This window comes from Macaca thibetana, chromosome 9 (assembly GCF_024542745.1).
Source record: "Macaca thibetana thibetana isolate TM-01 chromosome 9, ASM2454274v1, whole genome shotgun sequence".
Classification (NCBI taxonomy): domain Eukaryota; kingdom Metazoa; phylum Chordata; class Mammalia; order Primates; family Cercopithecidae; genus Macaca; species Macaca thibetana.
This window is the reverse complement of record NC_065586.1, coordinates 44,026,315-44,048,710: the sequence shown is the minus strand read 5'-3', so window position 1 is coordinate 44,048,710 and position 22,396 is coordinate 44,026,315. Positions and strand designations below refer to the sequence as shown.

Sequence of the window (22,396 nt, the reverse complement as noted above, 5' to 3'; positions counted from 1 at the left end):
TGACTCTGGGCGTGGCCACACGAACTTTCTTTGGTCAAGAGAACATTAGCCAAAATGTCACAATCAGACGTGTAAAAGACACCTGTGCTATGGGGTTTGCCCTCTCTCTCTTGTTGCAGGGAATTCTTCTGCCACCACATGAGGAAGCCTGGTTAGCCTACCGGAAGATGAGTCTACACGGAGCAGACACCAGCTATTCCACCCAAGGACCAAAACAACCAGGTCCCAGGTGATGCACCAAGAGACTGTAGCTGCATGAATGACTCCGGCTGAGACCAGCAGAAGAAATGTTTAGCTAAGGACAGCCCAAATTGGTGACCTGTGGAATCGAGAGCAAATAATAGTTGCTTTAAGCTATTACATATGGGGTGATCTGTTATGCAGGTTCCAAAGTAAGACAAGAGAATCTCAGCTTCAAATGGAGCTGTACAGGTTTATCTGGTTTAACCTTCTATGAATACCTAAACTCTTTCTGTGTTCCATTTACTGAGCACCTACTGTATACTAGATAATCAATAGATGCAACAATAATAACAACCATAGTTAGTATTTATTGAACATTTCATGTGTCCCTGGCACTATTCTAAGTTTATTAGATGGATCAGTGGTCTTCAGTCTACGGTCTGCATACCCTTGGGTACTCTTCAGAAAAACAGTTTTAAGGAATCAGTTTCCACATCCTCACCTCCCATGGTATTCTTTCCTAAGAATGTATTCTCTTAGAACATGCCTGAGGTCTGGCTGTATTCATTTCCCTTCCCCACTTTTAACATCACCCTTTTCTATTCATAAAATCAAAGCACGCCATCCTGGAGACTTGTCCCAGATTGAAAAGTAAATGGGGCATCAAACAAGAATTGATGTAAAATACTAATATCTGGGTCAAGAAAGCAAATTATTAACTAGGCAACTAAATCTTTCACAAGGGGGGGATGTTTCTAATACTTTGCTTTCAACAAGGATTGAATAATGACCTAATCCAGTTGTCATCTGGTAGAGTATTAAAAATCATTTTGGATGATAAATCATGATGTGACTTTTGACATATACCTTTGAAGCAGTTCTAAAAATTGAGGAGTAAAAGAAAATTTCATTCATTCATTCACACTCTCTTTATATTGAAGTATTTCAGAGCTAACATCTATTAACAAAATTGATAGCAAATTTTATTGCTAAAAAATTCATACAAGGGATATGAAGTAAAAATAAAAATCAATTTCAATAAAAATGCATTCCCAATAAATTTTGCTTCCTATGGTTATTAATTATGTATCTAAATTTATGATATGTTTATGTCATTTTGATTAATCTTATGCTAATTTTCCAAAGTTCACTAATTGTGCAATATTGATAAGTCAATCTAAAAAATATTTTAACAGACACTTATGAAATGAGGAAATTAAAAAATTATTAATTTAGATTTGTACACACATATTATCTTACAGATAAGTATAATAGGGCAATAAATAAAGAACCTTCAAAACAAAAGATGTATTACAGTAGGATGAAATTTTGTGGGGAAGTGTATTGAAGATAAAAATTCAAGGAGAAGAAGGAACGATACAAAATTTCTAACAGTTAAAGCTTGTTTGAGTAGGTCTTTTTTTCTCATGATGGCTTTAAATAAATGAAGACAATCATTAAATTTAAGACATTTAGATGTAAAAGAAAGATGGATCAATCATTTCGTTTTTAAGATGTCAAAGATGGAAATTACATTTTTTGCAACAATTTACATTTATGATGAAAAAGTTTAGATGTCAACAAAAAAATGATTGAGTGCATAGTTTTTGAAATTATTTTAGGAACTATGCAAGCAAAAAAGTTTGAAGACTACAACTCTGTATTCTAATTCAATCTTCACAGTAGCCTTGTCATTATTTCTATCTTACAGCGGAGGACACTGAAGCACAGAGAGGTTAATAAACTTGTCCAAAGTCACTCAGGTGATGTTATGGGCTGAATTACCTCTCCTCCACTGAGCCTAACTGAAGCCTAATCTCCAGCACTTCAGAATGTGACTGTAGTTGGAGATAAGGTCTTTAAAGAAGTAATTAAGTTAAAATGAGGCCATTAGGCTGGGCCCTTATCTAATTTGACTAGTGTCTTTAAAAGTGAAGGAGATTGCAACAAAGACAGGCACAGAGGGAAGACCATATGAAGACACAGGGAGAGCAGCAGTCTGTACAGCCCAGGAGGGAGGCTTCAGGAGAAATGAATCCCGCCGACACCTTGATCTCAAGACTTCTGGCCTTCAAAACTGTGAGATAATAAATTTCTGCTGTCAAAGCCACACAGTATGTGATGCTTTGCTGTGGCGGCCTTAGCAACCTAATACACCTGGGAAGGGCCAAAGTTGGGCAGCCTGACTCCAGAGCCCTCTTATAACTACAGTCATCCCTCATATCTTTGGGGCATTGATTCCAGAACCTCCCAAGGATACCAAAATCCAAAGATGCTCAAGACCCTTACACAAAATGGAGTAGTATTTCCATATAACCTACACACATCCTCCTGAATACTTTTAATCATCTCTAGATTACTTGTAATACATAATACAAGGTAAATGCTATGTAAACTGTTGTTATACTGTCTTTTTCATCGGTATTATTTGTATTGTTGTATTGTTATTTTTAATTTTTTTAATCAAATATTTTTTATTGGAGTTTAGTTGAATCCTCAGTGCAGAACCTGTGGATAGGGAGGACCGATTGTACTCGGCACCATTCTCAGAGACACTGGGCAGCTGGCGTCAGGGGTCCTGCAGGTGGGGAAATAGAGTCTCACAGAAGAAATGGCCAGACCACTGTGCCACAGCTGGAGCCAAGCAGAGACGGGACTGGGATGCAAGATAATCCCACGAGCTGACCAGTGTTTTGGCAAGTCCAGTGCTTGGGGTAGCAAGGTGAGCAGCCTGGAAATCAGGAATGCAGTGAATAGTAGAGCAGCTGCAGCATTCCCCGGAGGCAGGGAGCTGACTAAGAAGGGCGAGGAGCCTGATGAGGCCAGACAGTGCCAGGGTACAGGAGATGCACCCCTGCCAGTGCTTGCTGAGGCACCGTTGTGAGGTCTCGGTGGCATATATGTGGGGTTGATGGTCCCATTAAGAGGGACTGCCCATAGGACCAAAAGTGATTCTGGACATCAAAGATGAGGTTCACAGGCAACTGAAAAATAGACTTCACCCAGAGTCACCCTTAAATATGCATTGCGTAATTAGTAAATATGCATTGCGTAATACTTACCTAAGTGTGCCAACCCAGCTTAGCCTCCCCCAGAAGCAGAAATCGTAAGAAAAAGATTCATGTGTCAAGAGTTTATGTGGGAGGCAATCCTAGGAGACTCACTAGAAAGTGGGGGAGACCAAGAAGACAATCAGCTGAAAAAGGGTGCATAATGGAGCCAATACATCCCGTAGGCTGTGGCCTGGCACCCAGGCACTTGACCTAGAAGCTCTGGCTCCATGCAACCCTCCTGCACAGAGGTGAACACTCAGGATGTGTTCTCAGATGGTGATTTTAGGATCTTTAGGACTCTGAAGACTCTAAAAGGAAGGTTTATTTTTGCAACCTCTCCTGATAAGAAGAAGCAGGCCCTGGGGCGCTCCCTACCACCCCACCCTTTCTTCTTCTTTTCAGCTAGGACAATGCTGCTCACAGTCTCACCCCATGGCAAACCTCCCAGATGGCATGTCCAGCCTGAAGCCTCTGTCTTCCCCATCTAGACCTGTCCCTATCACCACTGCCACCCCAAGCTGGGTGATTTGAGGTGGAGGCAGTCTTACTCTCATCTTATCAGGCCCTGTAGCAGTGTCGGGACCTCCAAGGCACGGTTGATATTTACCCATCTTACCCTTATGCCCTGGCCACGTCTTCTGACCTCCAGGCTTTGCACAGGCCCTGCAATAGGACCCACAGATGTTTCTGCTCTATCCCTCAAGTGTCTGCACTCTAGGCAGGGAATGTGGTGGCAACCCAGGCATTGCAAGGGGTCACAATACCTCATGCACAGTGAGAACCCAGGAGCATTTTCAGAGTGAAGGACCACAGTACTCTCCCTATCTCCTGCAGCCCAGCACAGGCAGGGAGCCCTGCAGCCTGAGAAAGCACCTCCCTCATTCAGGGTTCAACCCATATCCCCTGCCTGCATTTCCCCAGTGGGAGAGAAAGGACCAGGGTGCACCCCTTACTACACACAGCCCTGTCTCCACCATGTCAGGCCCCAGAGCCCAGCCCCCTCCAGGAATCAGTCCTGCCCAGACAACCTTCCAGGCCTACAGTTATAAGGACAGGACCACCTCTATCACCAAGTGGGAAGCTGAGAAGGAGGAGCAAGTCCTCCACCTCCTGCCCCTTTGGCACAAAAAGCCACTTAGAGGTCACATTTCTTACATGCAAAGGACCAGCATGCACAGCTGTCTGTCCAGGGTCCCATAGTCCCACACGGCAGCCATGGCCTCCAGGTGGCTATCCAAGTTCCAAAATGTGATTAATCCAAAATGAGATGTGCTGGAGTATGAGATCACACCAGATGATGAAGACACACCTTAGCATAAAAAAGGAAATATCACACATCTCATTCATCATCTTTATTTATAGATACTGTTGGAATGATATTCTGGATACAGTGGGTTAAGTGAAAATATTAAAATTAATTTTATCTGTTTCTTTTTACCTTTTTGAATGTGACTACTAAAAAAATGGTCAGATCACCTCTATGACTGATGTATTTCTAGGGGGCAGCAGGCAAAGGGCCTTCACTTGTCTGAGCAGCTGGGCTGACAATGGTGAAGGGGCACCCCAGGAAGGATGAGCCCTGCACATGAGAAGATGCCCCTGCAGCTGCCCATGCCAGAAAGGGCAGCCACTCAGCACAGAGAAAGTAACTCCCACAGCCCCAAGAGGTAAGAGGAACCTTCATTCCAATGTTAGAGAAGAGTGGGAGTTCAGAAGACCCACTATGTAAATAAGGGACATTGAATCTAGGCTCCAAGTCCAGTGCTCTGGGGAGGCTAACCAACCCCCACAAAGGAAAGATGGGTGCCCAGGGGGCCTGATGAGAGAGCCAACTGAGCCTCCCAGCACCCACTGAAGAACCAGAGAGATCTCACTCCAGCTGTGCATGTATCTGACTCCAGATGAGTGAGTCCTTCCTCCTCTCCAAGGCCCCAGGTCATCCTCGGGTCCTCATCCACAGCCACCCCATTCTGTGCTTGGAGGCCTCCTCCCCACCCGAGTCTGGCTGTGAGTGGGATGCAACCCCTAGCTCCCTTTTCTTGCATCTCTGGAAGGAACAGCCACAGGCCCTTAGCTTCATCCTCATGGAGAAGCAGAGTGTACCTGGGACAGGGAAGGCATGGGTGCTTAACAAGCCTTGGGAGGTTCTGTTTCCAGTTCTAGCACAATCTGTGCAAACCAACCAGTGTCACAGCTCACACTGAAGAGTACAGAGAAAGAAGCCAGGCCACTCCTCTTTCCTATCTAGTTCAAGTTTGTGCCTTAAAAACTGCACATTTAAAAGCTCAGACACAGAAGGTTGGATTGCTGGAGCCACTCCAAGGCAGCAGGTCAGGACTAATTCGTGAAGAAGCAAAAGCCTTTGGAAACCAGTATCATTGAGGAACCAGCAGAATAATTCCAGGCTGGGCCCTGGGCCACCAGGATTGGTGTTTTCCAGGGTGACTCAGTGCTGTCAAGGCTCTGGGAGGAGGTGCCTGGCACTGCGGGCACAACAAAGAGCAAGGACGGAGACTCACAGCTCGGGAGGAAAGGGGAAAGCATGTTTGTGCTTGGCAAGCAACATATGTGTGCAATCAGCTCCAGCTCACGTGAATGTTGAGAGCCCTTAGAGGCAAAGCAGTGTCAGGTTTGGGGTGAGGGCAGAGAAGCAGCAAGGCTGAGAGTGAAGAGGGGCTGGCCTGTGGCCTCCTGGCTCCTGGGATGGGCTGTATTTATCTCAAGGTTCCACTGGGGGTTGCATCCGGAGTGGAACCAGCTACTCTGATGTCCTCTTTCCAGCTAGATATTGCTCTGGGTGCTGGAGAGCAGGTACTGGGCTCAGCTCTCCTGTCCACATGTGTGTGAGCAGCCTGCATACCTTGATGCCTTCAGCTCCCACACATGCAGCAGGGATTGGGTCTCCTGCATGTGGTCAGGATGAAGGAAGCCCAACAAACATACAACTGCATAGAGAGCCTGGAAACCATCAACAGAACAAGGGCCTGTATCTTCCTCGAACCAAGCACTGTTCTCAGTAGTGTATAGCTGTATTACTAATTTTAATTGAGGTGATGCAAAGTTTGTCATAGTGCAGTGCATTAAATGACAGAATGTTATATTTGAAAGTTAAGAGTGTTGCAGGTTTTAGTGATGTCATTTCTGAGGATCAGTGGCTTCTTTGGACACACATGGCTTGGTCTACAAATGCTTGATTGCTTGCAATGAGAGCCATGGCCACCTTCAGATAATCCATAAAAGAAGCAGCATCCTGGGGTGCAGCCTGACAAGGGGGGATGTGCCCTGTGCCTGCTGTAGCTCTGGCACCTGCTAGAGTCTGAGACTTTGGAATCACTGTCAGCCCCATGACCCAAACCCCTTCTAAACCTGCTTAGATGCAAATAGGCCATGCTCCTCAGGAACCAGCTGGTTGTTGGGGTAACAGCTCAGCACCATCAATCCTCAGGCCCCACAGGTGGTCGCAATTATGGCCAAGCCACCAGGAATGATTGGGCAGTATCCCTTATTCCTCCTCAAACTTGTTCCTTGCTTGCTTGGCCTCCCTTGCTTCCCACTGAGCCTGGCAGTGAGAAGAGACAGCAATAAAGTCTTCTTTGAGTGGTGATTTAAAGGCAGCCACACATTCCTCACCACTATTGCTCTTCCCTAAGTCTGTCCTGTCCTCATAACTTGCTGTAATTGATAGAATGTGGGAGAGTGACACAGTGCCAGCGTGCAGTCTAGGTATGTCCTTGGAGCCTGGAGCAAGTCGGGGGGTATGGCTACCTTGCTGGTGACACCACAGGGAGAGAAATGTCACCAGCCCTGCTGTCCTATTTATCTCAGAGATTGGCCCCAGGGCTGAAAGTGGTACTACCTTGGATCTCCAGTCCTGGTCAACTTCAGGTGACTGAAGGCACACAGATGACCCAGGTGACATTGCCAGAAGAACCACTCAGTTGAGCCCAGCCCAGTGCAGAATCTTGAACAAATAAATGTTGTGTTAAGCCACTACTTCCTGGGTGATTTGTTACTCAGCAAGAGATACCTTGAACATTTTGGGATTACCAGTGTGTGTTGACAAGAAAGGCAACTATTCTTAGTTACACCTTCAAAGTCAGGAAAGAAGTCTTTGACCATCTTAAAACAAGGCCATATTTATCATATATTTTCTGTCCTATCATATCATGTTTGTTATTAAATTTCGTAGAGAAAAAAGTTAGGAAGAGTCCAGGCCTCATGGATCTACAGATCCATGCAGATCTACCTGCAAATCTACCTGCCAATCTGCTTCTGGAACACCACCTGAGCCTGAGCCACTTTCTTGGGCACCATTTAGGGGAAGGAACACCCTCAAAACCCTTGTGGTGGTGCCATGGCTCTGGGAGGACAGCTTCTGCTATGGCCCTGCAGTGGAAGGCACAGGGCTTAGATTCAGAGGAAGTGGGGTATGGGTCCTGAGCAATATCTGGGCAATTCGCCACTGTTCTGCATGTCCCCACCTTCTCAGCTAGAACACAGGGACTTGATGTGACCACTTACACCCTGGACAGAACATGGCAGAAGCAGACTCACTCACAGACAGTGTCCCATTTGGACCATGACTCCATCTGCTGAGCCTGTCCCACAGGGTCCCAGAGGCCTTGTTTCCTCCAGTTCAGTGGATCAGGGAATAATCAGTTCAAAGCCCATGGTTTCCAGGGGGAAAAATCCTGCCCTTCCCCCAACCACAGAACAACTTGGAATGCTCAGGGGATGTTTCTGATTATAGCACTGATTGGGGACAATCCTTGACCATTGATAGGCAGTGGCAGGGAAGCTTGACATCTGTGATATATAGGAAAGTCCACAAATGAAGATTTCTCCTATAGACTTTGAATAACCCTCCTGACATTCATGTAGAAAAGAGGAAACCTGGTGAGCAACACAGAAGACAGGTGATTTCTGCATTATCAACCGAGGTACCGGGTTCATCTCACCGGGGAGTGCCGGACAATCGGTGCTGGTCAGCTGTTGCAGCCAGACCAGCCTGAGCTGAAGCCGGGCGAGGCATCACCTCACCTGGGAAGCCCAAGGGGGAAGGGAATCCCTTTTCCCAGCCAGGGGAACAGAGACACACAACACCTGGAAAATCGGGTAATTGCCACCCCAATACTGTGTTTTAAGCAAACGGGCACACCAGGAGATTATATCCCACACCTGGCCGGGAGGATCCCACACCCACGGAGCCTTCCTCATTGCTAGCACAGCAGTCTGCGATCCAACCGCAAGGCAGCAGCTAGGCTGGGGGAGGGGCGCCCGCCATTGCTGAGGCTTAAGTAGGTAAACAAAGCCCTGGGAAAATCGAACTGGGTGGAGCTCACAGCAGCTCAAGGAGGCCTGCCAGTCTCTGTAGACTCCTCCTCTGGGGACAGGGCACAGCTAAACAACAACGACAACAACAACAACAACAAAAGCAGCAGAAACCTCTGCAGACGCAAGCAACTCTGTCTGACAGCTTTGAAGAGAGCAGTGGATCTCCCAACAAGGAGGTGGAGATCTGAGAACGGACAGACTGCCTGCTCAAGTGGGTACCTGACCCCTGAGTAGCCTAACTGGGAGACATCCCCCACTAGGGGCAGACCGACACCCCACACCTCACATGGTGGAGTACACCCCTGAGAGGAAGCTTCCAAAGCAAGAGTCAGACAGGTACACTCGCTGTTCACCAGTATTCTATCTTCTGCAGCCTCTGCTGCTGACACCCAGGCAAACAGGGTCTGGAGTGGACCTCAAGCAATCTCCAACAGACCTACAGCTGAGGGTCCTGACTGTTAGAAGGAAATAACAAACAGGAAGGAAACCCACAGTACGTCACCATCATCAAAGACCAGAGGCAGATAAAACCACAAAGATGGGGAAAAAGCCGGGCAAAAAAGCTGGAAATTCAAAAAATAAGAGTGCATCTCCCCCTCCAAAGAATGCAGCTCATCGCCCGCAACAGATCAAAGCTGCACAGAGAATGACTTTGACGAGATGAGAGAAGAAGGGTTCAGTTCATCAAATTTCTCAGAGCTAAAGGAGGAATTACGTACCCAGCGCAAAGAAACTAAAAATCTTGAAAAAAGAGTGGAAGAATTCATAAGCAGAATAATTAATGCAGAGAAGGCCACAAATGAATGGACAGAGATGAAAACCATGATACGAGAAATACATGACAAATGCACAAGCTTCAGTAACCGACTCAATCAACTGGAAGAAAGAGTATCAGCGATTGAGGATCAAATGAATGAAATGAAGCGAGAAGAGAAATCTAAAGAAAAAAGAAGAAAAAGAAATGAACAAAGCCTGCAAGAAGTATGGGATTATGTAAAAAGACCAAATCTACGTCTGATTGGCTTGCCTGAAAGTGAGGGGGAAAATGGAACCAAGTTGGAAAACACTCTTCAGGATATCATCCAGGAGAACTTCACCAACCTAGTAGGGCAGGCCAACATTCAAATTCAGGAAATACAAAGAACGCCACAAAGATACTCCTCGAGAAGAGCAACTCCAAGACACATAATTGCCAGATTCACCAAAGTTGAAATGAAGGAAAAAATCTTAAGGGCAGCCAGAGAGACAGGTTGGGTTACCCGCAAAGGGAAACCCATCAGACTAACAGCAGATCTCTCAGCAGAAACTCTACAAGCCAGAAGAGAGTGGGGGCCAATATTCAACATTCTTAAAGAAAAGAATTTTAAACCCAGAATTTCATATCCAGCCAAACTAAGTTTCGTAAGTGAAGGAGAAATAAAATCCTTCACAGATAAGCAAATGCTTAGAGATTTTGTCACCACCAGGCCTGCCTTACAAGAGACCCTGAAGGAAGCATTAAACATGGAAAGGAACAACCGGTACCAGCCATTGCAAAAACATGCCAAAATGTAAAGACCATCGAGACTAGGAAGAAACTGCATCAACTAATGAGCAAAATAACCAGTTAATATCATAATGGCAGGATCAAGTTCACACATAACAATATTAACCTTAAATGTAAATGGACTAAATGCTCCAATTAAAAGACACAGACTGGCAAACTGGATAAAGAGTCAAGACCCATCAGTCTGCTGTATTCAGGAGACCCATCTCACATGCAGAGACATACATAGGCTCAAAATAAAGGGATGGAGGAAGATCTACCAAGCAAATGGAGAACAAAAAAAGCAGGGGTTGCAATACTAGTCTCTGATAAAACAGACTTTAAACCATCAAAGATCAAAAGAGACAAAGAAGGCCGTTACATAATGGTAAAGGGATCAATTCAACAGGAAGAGCTAACTATCCTAAATATATATGCACCCAATACAGGAGCACCCAGATTCATAAAGCAAGTCTTAGAGACTTACAAAGAGACTTAGACTCCCATACAATAATAATGGGAGACTTCAACACCCCACTGTCAACATTAGACAGATCAACGAGACAGAAAGTTAACAAGGATATCCAGGAACTGAACTCATCTCTGCAGCAAGCAGACCTAATAGACATCTACAGAACTCTCCACCCCAAATCAACAGAATATACATTCTTCTCAGCACCACATCACACTTATTCCAAAATAGACCACATAATTGGAAGTAAAGCACTCCTCAGCAAATGTACAAGAACAGAAATTATAACAAACTGTCTCTCAGACCACAGTGCAATCAAACTAGAACTCAGGACTAAGAAACTCAATCAAAACCACTCAACTACATGGAAACTGAATAACCTGCTCCTGAATGACTACTGGGTACACAACAAAATGAAGGCAGAAATAAAGATGTTCTTTGAAACCAATGAGAACAAAGATACAACATACCAGAATCTCTGGGACACATTTAAAGCAGTGTGTAGAGGGAAATTTATAGCACTAAATGCCCACAAGAGAAAGCTGGAAAGATCTAAAATTGACACCCTAACATCACAATTAAAAGAACTAGAGAAGCAAGAGCAAACACATTCAAAAGCTAGCAGAAGGCAAGAAATAACTAAGATCAGAGCAGAACTGAAGGAGATAGAGACACAAAAAACCCTCCAAAAAATCAATGAATCCAGGAGTTGGTTTTTTGAAAAGATCAACAAAATTGATAGACCGCTAGCAAGACTAATAAAGAAGAAAAGAGAGAAGAATCAAATAGACGCAATAAAAAATGATAAAGGGGATATCACCACTGACCCCACAGAAATACAAACTACCATCAGAGAATGCTATAAACACCTCTACACAAATAAACTAGAAAATCTAGAAGAAATGGATAATTTCCTGGACACTTACACTCTCCCAAGACTAAACCAGGAAGAAGCTGAATCCCTGAATAGACCAATAGCAGGCTCTGAAATTGAGGCAAAAATTAATAGCCTACCAAACAAAAAAAGTCCAGGACCAGATGGATTCACAGCTGAATTCTACCAGAGGTACAAGGAGGAGCTGGTACCATTCCTTCTGAAACTATTCCAATCAATAGAAAAAGAGGGAATCCTCCCTAACTCATTTTATGAGGCCAACATCATCCTGATACCAAAGCCTGGCAGAGACACAACAAAAAAAGAGAATTTTAGACCAATATCCCTGATGAACATCGATGCAAAAATCCTCAATAAAATACTGGCAAACCGAATCCAGCAGCACATCAAAAAGTTTATCCACCATGATCAAGTTGGCTTCATCCCTGGGATGCAAGGCTGGTTCAACATACGCAAATCAATAAACATAATCCAGCATATACACAGAACCAAAGACAAAAACCACATGATTATCTCAATAGATGCAGAAAAGGCCTTTGACAAAATTCAACAGCCCTTCATGCTAAAAACTCTCAATAAATTCGGTATTGATGGAACGTATCTCAGAATCATAAGGGCTATTTATGACAGACTGACAGCCAATATCATACTGAATGGGCAAAAACTGGAAAAATTCCCTTTGAAAACTGGCACAAGACAGGATGCCCTCTCTCACCACTCCTATTCAACATAGTGTTGGAAGTTCTGGCTAGGGCAATCAGGCAAGAGAAAGAAATCAAGGGTATTCAGTTAGGAAAAGAAGAAGTCAAATTGTCCATGTTTGCAGATGACATGATTGTATATTTCGAAAACCCCATTGTCTCAGCCCAAAATCTCCTTAAACTGATAAGCAACTTCAGCAAAGTCTCAGGATACAAAATTAATGTGCAAAAATCACAAGCATTCTTATACACCAGTAACAGACAAACAGAGAGCCAAATCATGAATGAACTTTCATTCACAATTGCTTCAAAGAGAATAAAATACCTAGGAATCCAACTTACAAGGGATGTAAAGGACCTCTTCAAGGAGAACTACAAACCACTGCTCAGTGAAATAAAAGAGGACATAAACAAATGGAAGAACATACCATGCTCATGGATAGGAAGAATCAATATCGTGAAAATGGCCATACTGCCTAATTTATAGATTCAATTTATAGATTCAATTCCATCCCCATCAAGCTACCAATGAGTTTCTTCACAGAATTGGAAAAAACTGCTTTAAAGTTCATATGGAACCAAAAAAGAGCCCGCATCTCCAAGACAATCCTAAGTCAAAAGAACAAAGCTGGAGGCATCACGCTACCTGACTTCAAACTATACTACAAGGCTACAGTAACCAAAACAGCATGGTACTGGTACCAAAACAGAGATATAGACCAATGGAACAGAACAGAGTCCTCAGAAATAATACCACACATGTACAGCCATCTGATCTTTCATAAACCTGAGAAAAACAAGAAATGGGGAAAGGATTCCCTATTTAATAAATGGTGCTGGGATAATTGGCTAGCCATAAGTAGAAAGCTGAAACTGGATCCTTTCCTTACGCCTTATACGAAAATTAATTCAAGATGGATTAGAAACTTAAATATTAGACCTAATACCATAAAAACCCTAGAAGAAAACCTAGGTAATACCATTCAGGACATAGGCATGGGCAAGGACTTCATGTCTAAAACACCAAAAGCAACAGCAACAAAAGCCAAAATTGACAAATGGGATCTATTTAAACTACAGAGCTTCTGCACAGCAAAAGAAACTACCATCAGAGTGAACAGGCAACCTACAGAATGGGAGAAAATTTTTGCAATCTACTCATCAGACAAAGGGCTAATATCCAGAACCTACAAAGAACTCAAACAAATTTACAAGAAAAAAACAAACAACCCCATCAAAAAGTGGGCAAAGGATATGAATAGACATTTCTCAAAAGAGAACATTCATACAGCCAACAGACACATGAAAAAATGCTTATCATCACTGGCCATCAGAGAAATGCACATCAAAACCACAATGAGATACCATCTCACACCAGTTAGAATGGCAATCATTAAAAAGTCATGAAACAACAGGTGCTGGAGAGGATGTGGAGAAATAGGAACCCTTTTACACTGTTGGTGGGATTGTAAACTAGTTCAACCATTATGGAAAACAGTATGGCGATTCCTCAAGGATCTAGAACTAGAAGTACCATATGACCCAGCCATCCCATTACTGGGTATATACCCAAAGGATTATAAATCATGCTGCTATAAAGACACATGCACACATATGTTTATTGCGGCACTATTCACAATAGCAAAGACTTGGAATCAACCCAGATGTCCATCAGTGACAGACTGGATTAAGAAAATGTGGCACATATACACCATGGAATACTATGCAGCCATAAAAAAGGATGAGTTCGTGTCCTTTGTAGGGACCTGGATGCAGCTGGAAACCATCATTCTCAGCAAACTATCGCAAGAACAGAAAACCAAACACTGCATGTTCTCACTCATAGGTGGGAACTGAATAATGGGATCACTTGTACTCGGGAAGGGGAACATCACACACCAGGGCCTATCACGGGGAGGGGGGAGGGGGGAGGGATTGCATTGGGAGTTATACCTGATGTAAATGACAAGTTGATGGGTGCTGACGAGTTGATGGGTGCAGCACACCAACATGGCACAAGTATACATATGTAACAAACCTGCACGTTATGCACATGTACCCTAGAACTTAAAGTATAATAAAAAAAGAAGAAGAAGAAAAGAGGAAACCTGTTCATGAGAGCCTGGAAGCTAAGTCCAATTTACATAGAAACACGAGGTATGTATTTTCGCCATGTTAATGCATAATGAATGTTTAAAGGGTTTGCAAATTGGCCGAAGAGTGTCTTTTTTCATTAAAAACCCTACCAACAGTTGGGATGTTAGGAATCCCGTCACCATGGGCAGTGCCTCTCCTGGATATTAGGGCCCATCTGTCTGTCTATGCTGACCCCTGTCCCCTGCATGTTGAGTCTTCGCATATACAGACAGGTGCTTATCTAGCATTTATTTCAAGCATCAAATATAAAGGATTATTATCTTCTCTGAAATTCACACTGATTAAAAGAAGAGGTGTAATACTAGAATTTGTCTCAGTGTGTTATAAATTACTTTCCTCTTATTTCTCCTTTAATTATAAAGCATTAAGTTGATTTGAGGGGGTACAGATAGTATAGCTCATCTATGAATTTCATTTTAAAATAGTAGAGATCATTCCAAAATACATGTTGTAATAGCAGGATGCTTGGTGGGATAGAGGTAAGAAGAACAGCTCTAAGGCTTTGCTACTCCAAACATGGCCTCACACCAGCAGCAGAGCTGGCTGGAAATGCAGGATTGCAGGCCTGCCCCAAACACCCTGAATCAGAATCTGCATTTGAGCAGGTTCCCAGGTGAACGGTCTGCTCCTGAAATTTTGGGAAGGGCTGTTCTAAGACTCCTGGGCCCAGCTGAAGGAGACTACCCAGGCCCATCATGCATGGTCCTCCATCCTGAGCCCCACAGTGAGTTGAAAGATGCCTGGTCCTAGAGGTGCATAGGGCAAGACCTGCCCTGCCAAGGCTACTGGGTCTGCCAATGGGAGTTGCAATCAACCAAAACCAAACTCCTGGGAGCTGCAGGCACCAACTAGAGCTATCTTGGAAGAGCCTCAGCAACAACTCCCACGGAAGGCTAAAGAAAAATTCCCCTGGCAAGGTCAGCCCCCTAATAGCTCAGGTTTTCTTGACTAGAAACATGGGAGGCTTGGGAACCCAGCTTGGAAACTGCCCATGTGGCTTCCACACTCCAACAGTTGAGAGACTGGGGCCCAACTTCACCCTACCACTCCCTGGTTTCAGGGCCTTCTCAAGCTCCTCAGCTGTGCTGTCAGGTAAGTGTGGTGTGGCTCTCATCCAGGGTCACATAAGCACATGGAGAGGCCACATGAGGTTCCTGGCCCATAACGGGTGCTCAGACAATGCTCTGGACAGCTAGGGTTTGGGGAGGGCTTTCAGGCACTGTGCACAGGTACACATGGGACCATCTGAGGCCCACTTCAGTGGGGATGAGGCAGTTGGGATCCCCCTTCTCTGAAGCCTCTCTGTGAGGCCTGGAGGAGGATGCCAGGTGCTCCCACATGTCGCAGTGTGCCCTTCTTGGCTTTGCTTTGTTTCCCTGACCCTGTCTAGGGCCTAGCAGGGCCTGTAGCCCATGAAGACTCTCGATCATGCTCCTGAACCCAGGCAAAAGTGCCTTCAGAGCATACCCAGCTTGGAAACTGCCTATGTGGCTTCCACCCTCCAACAGTTGGGAGCAAGGCAGGTGGGAAATAAACCCATTTGTCCACCATGTGCTGAGCATCTGTCCTGAGCCAAATTCCAGGAGAATGAATTGAATGTGTGGTGCCTGCCTCACACACTGTCCTCCGGAAGGGAGGCCCATGCCAAGGCACAAGTGCAACATGCCACAAGCTCACAAGAGTATTCAGGGGTTGAGAACAGGAAAAAAGGCTGCGTTGCCACTGATGAGGGATTTAGGGGAAGGCCCTGGAGCTGGCTTTGAAGGACAGCACAGAGACACATGCAGAGGCTGGTGGGAGAGCACAGGCTCCAGAGGAAAGACACCCATGCTACAGCCACTGCCCCATCGCCGATTGCTGAGTGTGCTGGAGTTCTCCACTGTCCTCTGGATCCCTGTCCACCTTTGTCCACCCTGCTCAGCCCTGAAGGCACCTTCCTGCTCCCGGCCCCCTGGCTTCTGGTGGGTGGCACCAAGGGCGATAGCAGCAGATCCAAGTGGGGAGGGGAGAGGGCGTGAGAAGTGTACCATCCTGGCTCCCTCCCAGCTGCCTCCTGGTTTGTCAGGAGCTGAGTTCCTCTCTGCAGGCCCCTGATGGCGACACCTCTCCCAAAGCTGCAGCTATTGCATGGTCCATTCCAGGAATCTCCCCTCCCCTTATCCCTTAAGGTCTAGGATGGAAACAGCATCCCATGGGTACTTGTCGTTGTATGTGTCACCTCCCTCATTGTCCCTTAACCTTGCCCACACCCTGCATTAGTGCTGCACAGAGTCACTGTTGGAGTGGCCCCTCAAGCCGTGACCACTGAATCTAACATTTCCAAGCTCTATGACCTTAAGCTAATATTGACAATTATTGTGTGTAGTTAGAGCCGTATGTCAACATAAAAGCAGGACATTTGCTGGAGCCTGTGTTATGGGTTTTAGCATCTTTCTTTTGGTAACTTAGTCCTCACCATGAGCCTGAGACTGTTGCACTCCTGCCTCCTCCATGTCGCAGATGAGGAAGGCAGGCATAGAGGGAGGTTGTCAGCCTGTAAGTGAGGGAGCCACTGGAACTGGAGTTGGTGCAATTCCAGAGCTCGGCTCTTACCCTGGTCATCTCTGGGAGTCACAGTGTCCCCAGCTGTTTTGGAGATTCTGAAGCGGGATACAGGGAGAGGCTCTCAAAGGAGACCTCCAACAGGAGGTGCTGGGCAAGTGAAATCGGGGCTTGAGGAGCAGCAGGGACTCTCGAGAAAGCAGGCAGTGTTCATAGAGATACAAGAGTCAGGAGAACTACGCTTTCCTGAGAAGCAAGGCAGAAGGCAGGAAGGGGCTGAGGGCAGAGTGCAGGGAAACAGGGACACCAAAGTGAAAGGAGACGGAAGGGAACTCTCAGACCGGTCAGGGAAAGAATGGGGAAGACTTCCCAAGTGCCACCTGCCTGAAAGTGAACGCTCATAAGAACTTTCCACCGAGAGAAGCGGTTGTCAATCCCCTTTCATAAATGAGGAAACTCACGTTCAGAATGGCTCAGGAACTTGCCCCAAACCTCAGCCTCAAACGGCAGAGTCAAAATCCAACTCTAGGCTCATCTGACACCACAGACTCTTCAGGGAGATTGACAGCAGGAAGGGGCCTCAGAAACCAAGAAACGGGAAATTCAGTGATGTCAATGATGGCCACAGTGTATTTTAGCAGAGTCCAAGGGAAACACAGCTTGCTCACTTTGCCCACAATCACAGATAAATAATCCCTGACTCACAATGCACTTTTCCACCAAGGTGGTACTTTGCCTAGCATCTTCCGCCCATCTGTGGTCAGGGTGTGCTCCCATCCCAGACATGACCTTATCTGTTTTCTTACCTCTGGATTTCCGCTTGTTAAACACAGACTGCCAGACGATGACCAGCATGAAGAGCAGAATGCTGAGGATCCCCACGCAGCACACAAGGACAGCATACACGTAGATATCTGAAAGGCAAGGACAGACACAGGAGTCAGCCTCCCGAGGGCCGCAGCAGGAGAAGTGCGCTGGCAAGAGAACAATCAGAATTGGAATGTTTGAAATCCCAGTGCTACAGTCATCAAGGTAGTGTGGTATTGGTGCAAAGACAGACACAGATCAATGCAACAGAACAGAGAGCCCAGAAATAGACCCACACAGGCATGCTCAGTTGATTTTTGACAAAAGTGCAAAAGTAATTCAATGGCGGAAGGACAGTTTCTTCAATCAATGGTGCTGGGTCAATGGGACTTCCACTGGCAGAAAATAAAACTAACACAAACCTCACCTTTTATTCAAAAATTAACTCAACATGAACCACAAACCCAAACATAAAATGTAAGCTAGAAGACTTTAGAAAAAACCCACAAGAAAAATCTTTGGGATCTAAGAATAGACAAAGTTCTTAGACTTGACACCAGAGGTAGCGTCTATATTAGTAAAACTTGATATACTATACTTGACTTTACCAAAATTAAAAACTTACGTTCTGTAAACAACAATATGAAGAGGATGAAAAGTCAAACAGACTGGGAGAAAATTTTTGTAAACCACATATCCAACAAAGGACTGGTATCCAGACTCTAAAGAACTTTCAAACTCAACAGCAAAAAACACACAATCCTATTAGAAAAATGAAAAAAAAAAAAAAAAAAAAAAAAAAAAAAAACTTACAGACATTTCACTAAAGAGAATGTACAGGTGGCAAACAATCCCATGAGAAAACGTTTGACTTCTATTGCCATTAGAGAAATGCAAAATGCAACTACAATAAAATATCCTTCGTGCCTTTCAGGGTGACTAAAATAAAAAACAGCGACACCCCCAAATGCTGGCAAGGATACAGATAAACTGGGTCACTCAGACATGGCTGGTGGGAATGTAGAGCAGCCCAGCCACTCTATAATAGAGCTTGACACTTTCTCAAAGGAGACACCTGTAACAACCATTCAACCCAGAAATTGCATTCCTTGCATTTGTCCCAGAAAAATGACAGCTTAAGCTCACATGGAAAACTGTACATGTATGTCGGGTAGCCAAAAACTGGAAACAGCCCAGATATCCTTCAGCAAGTGAATAGTTAAACAAAGTGTGGTACATCCACACCACAGCATCCTCAGCAATAAAAAGAACAAACTACTGACACACACACCAACCTGGATGAATCTCCAGAGAAGTATGCTGAGAGGAAAAAGGATCCCAAAAGGTTACATACTGTATGATTTCATCAATGTAACATTCTTGGTATGACAAAATTATAGAAATAGAGAACAGATGAGTGGTTGCCAGAAGTTAAGAAGGGGGTGGTGGTAGGAGGAAAATGGGTTTGGCTACAAGGGCCACTAATAATGACTGTATCTTGACTATATGGATGTTAATATCCTGTTTGTGATACTGTTTTACGGTTTTGCAAAATGCTTTCATTGGGAGACATTAGGTAAAGGACACAAACTTGTACAAGGGATCTCTGTGTATGATTTTTTAGAAATTGATTTTTTCTTTCTTGCTCTGTGGCCCAGGCTGGAGCACAGTGGCATGATTTCGGCTCACTGCAACCTCCTCCTCCCAGGTTGAAGCAATTCTCCAGCCTCAGCCTCCTGAGTAGCTGGGGCCACAGGTCCACGCCACCACACCCAGCTAATTTTTGTATTTTCGGTAGAGACAGGGTTTCACCATGTTGGCCAGGTTGGTGTTGAACTCCTGACCTCAGGTGATCCACCCACCTCTGCCTCCCAAAGTGCTGGGATTATAGATGCCATGCCTAGCCAGAAATGGATGTTAATCTACAATAATTTCAAAATAAAAACTTGTATAAATCTCAACAGTTAAACCATGTTCACGTACATACATCTCTTTTAGAAATAAGGTCTCACTCCATCACCCAGGGTGGAGTGCAGTGATGCACAGCTCACTGCTCACTGCAGCCTTGAACTACTGGGCTCAGGGGACCTTCCCGCCTCAGCCTCCTGAGTTGCTAAAATTACAGGCGTGAGCCTCAGTGCCCAGCTACATATACTTATATTTCTTAAACTTTAATAATCAACTTTATCACTAATCTGATCAATACAATGCCAAGCTGCTCAGAAAGTGAAAAGGGAAGCCAAAACATTATTCTAACCATCTTTGAAGAAAAATGACACAGATATTTATTTGAACTTAGCAAATGTTTGAACTTAGCAAAAATGTTTCTCTGTTGACTTAAATTTCTACAACCAACAGATATTTACTATCAATCATAGTCAGTACTTTCCTGAGTACAAGAAAGATAAAAATGCACACACACAGTCTTTCACTTCAAGAAATAGAGGACCACTTAGTAAGTGTAACAATAAGAACGTGTGTCCAATACCAGGAACACTCAGAGGGGACCCAGCCCAGCCTCAGAAGGCTGAGAGAAGCTTCCAAGAGGACTAGAGTTCTGCACTGAGTTGTATTTAAAATAACAAAAAATACAAAAAAATATAGGAAAAAAGTCATCAGCCATCCTGTCACCCTGAGATAACTACTATTAATAAATATTTGGTATACTTTATGATGAATATGCATACCTTTTAAAATTGAGATCATATACTTTCACATCTTTTTTTTCAATTTATCTCATTTTCTCAATAAACTATTTTCAAAAAGGATTCAGAATCATTTTGAAAAATATGATAAAAGTTTATCATATTAATATATCAGCAGTGATTTAACAACCTCTTACTATTGGCTACTCAAAGTGTTTCTACCTGTTCCCCATCATAAATAATTCTATGGTGAGCACTCATGAACTTAAACCTTAGTACAACTCTCACAATACGTTCTCAAGATTAAGTTCCTAGAAGTGGAATAGCTGAGTCAACAGAAAAGCACATTTGTAAAGCCCTTGGGGCATGGAGAAACAGTTAAGTGCTTAAGCTGAAAAACCAAGCCTACTGGGAGTAGTAGCAGGTGGCTGGCTCCCAGGGAGAGCCTGGAGAAGCAGGTCAGGCTTATGGTTAATGAGAAGGAAGGAGGTATGAAATGGAATCAGACATTCAGGTTCCTTTTGACTCTCCCCTCCCTGGCCTGGGCCCCAGGGAGGCCCAGCACAACCTCTGCCCCTGGAGTCCATGAGATCTTCCCGTGTTCTTAAGGCAGTCAGCATTTTTGCATAAGCTAGTTTGAATAGATTTCTGCTCTTGGCAATTCAGATGTCTGGACTAAAAATAAAATAAGTAGAAAGTGCCTTAGGGCAAGGTAGCAGGTGAAGGGTGCATCTGCACTAATATTTAAGGGAGAGGGGCAGGTGTGTGGAAGGAAGTCTCCTACAAAGGATCAGAGCTAGTCATGGATGCAGAGGAGGGCTGAGGCGAGAGTTCTGGAAGCCCAGAAGAAAGCACTGTAAGAAGGATGACTTAATAGCGTCAATTGCTGGAAAACATCCACTGGGTTTTGCCCCTAGGAAGCTACTGGGAAAGTCTTGGAGGAAAGCCCTGTCAGTAGGCCGGTGGGGGCAGAGTCAGGTTAGAGAGGTCCAGAAGCTGATGGGATGTGAGGAGCTTGAGAAAGCTCTCATATATCTAAAAATCAAAGCTGCCTTTCTAGTAAATGCCTGTGTCTCTGAGGTGTGGGCTCTGTAGATTAATAGGGTGGAGAACTCTGTGAGGGGTCAGAGTTAGGAGAGAGGCTGCAGCATCCATTTAAACAGTGTGAAACTCAGCAACAGGACTCTTGGATTCTGGACAAGACACTTCATGACGAACTCGGGGACAGAGCAAAGTTCACAGGCCAGGATTTGTCGCAGGATCCCAGGGCACAGGATGGCCACAACACAGCAAACCCACGGCCAGTCCTGCCTTTCCACACTGGTGAGCAAACTACTCCAGAACAAGATAGCAGAGCCCTTGCTGGCAGGAGAGGATGGTGAACAACACAGTCATGTTACCAGGCAGACAGAACCTCAGGCAGGTGAACACAGCATCTGCCTGGAAGGGACTATGCAAATGTGGTCCCCAGACCCAAAGGCAGGAAAACTTGCCTTTAGTCTTATTCATGGAACGGAGAGAAAAATTGTCTTACAAAAGCTTCCATGATATGGAGCACAGCAGCTGATCCACAAGCTCACCTCTTCATCTGAGCTCTTTCCTTCACTTCAGGACGGCAGGAACCCAGGAGGGACAAGGTTGCACGTGAGAACCGCGGCAGGCATCTCTCCCCAAGCGTCCCTAACAGCATGCTGCAGACATCTGGGGCCCACTCTGCCCTGGCAGGAGGTGAGGGGCTTCAAAAGGCCCAAGCTACAGTTTCAGATCACAGCTTCCTCAACATGGCTCAAAGGGGGCTCCCCACAGGCAGCCAGAGCTACAGAATCAGAAAACATCTGGCTACTCCAGAAGGCTCAGCTGGCCGCCAAACACATAGGCCTCCAGTTATGGACACCCTCCAGCGGGCACCTCCTGCCTGCGTGTGGCTCCCCACACACACAGGACCGGTCATAGCCACTCTCTGTTTTGTTCTTGAAGCTACAGAGCTATAAAAAGTGTTGCCTTGCAGGAGAAGAAAAGCTCAGAAAGACCACCTGACTTCCCCTTGATTGAGCAGCAACCAGTATGCCTATGTTGGATTTTT

At 44.9% G+C, this 22,396-nt stretch overlaps 1 protein-coding gene across 2 annotated transcripts in view; it reads right to left on the bottom strand.

Annotated features, from left to right (window-relative positions):
* The window catches only part of VSTM4 (V-set and transmembrane domain containing 4), a 115,334-nt gene that overhangs the window by 58,672 nt on the left and 34,266 nt on the right, over window positions 1-22,396 (bottom strand). For both annotated transcript variants that reach the window (XM_050805353.1, XM_050805352.1), the window contains exon 4: window positions 17,668-17,775. In XM_050805353.1, the coding sequence (XP_050661310.1) occupies window positions 17,668-17,775 (108 nt within the window). The remainder of the gene's footprint in view (window positions 1-17,667; window positions 17,776-22,396) is intronic.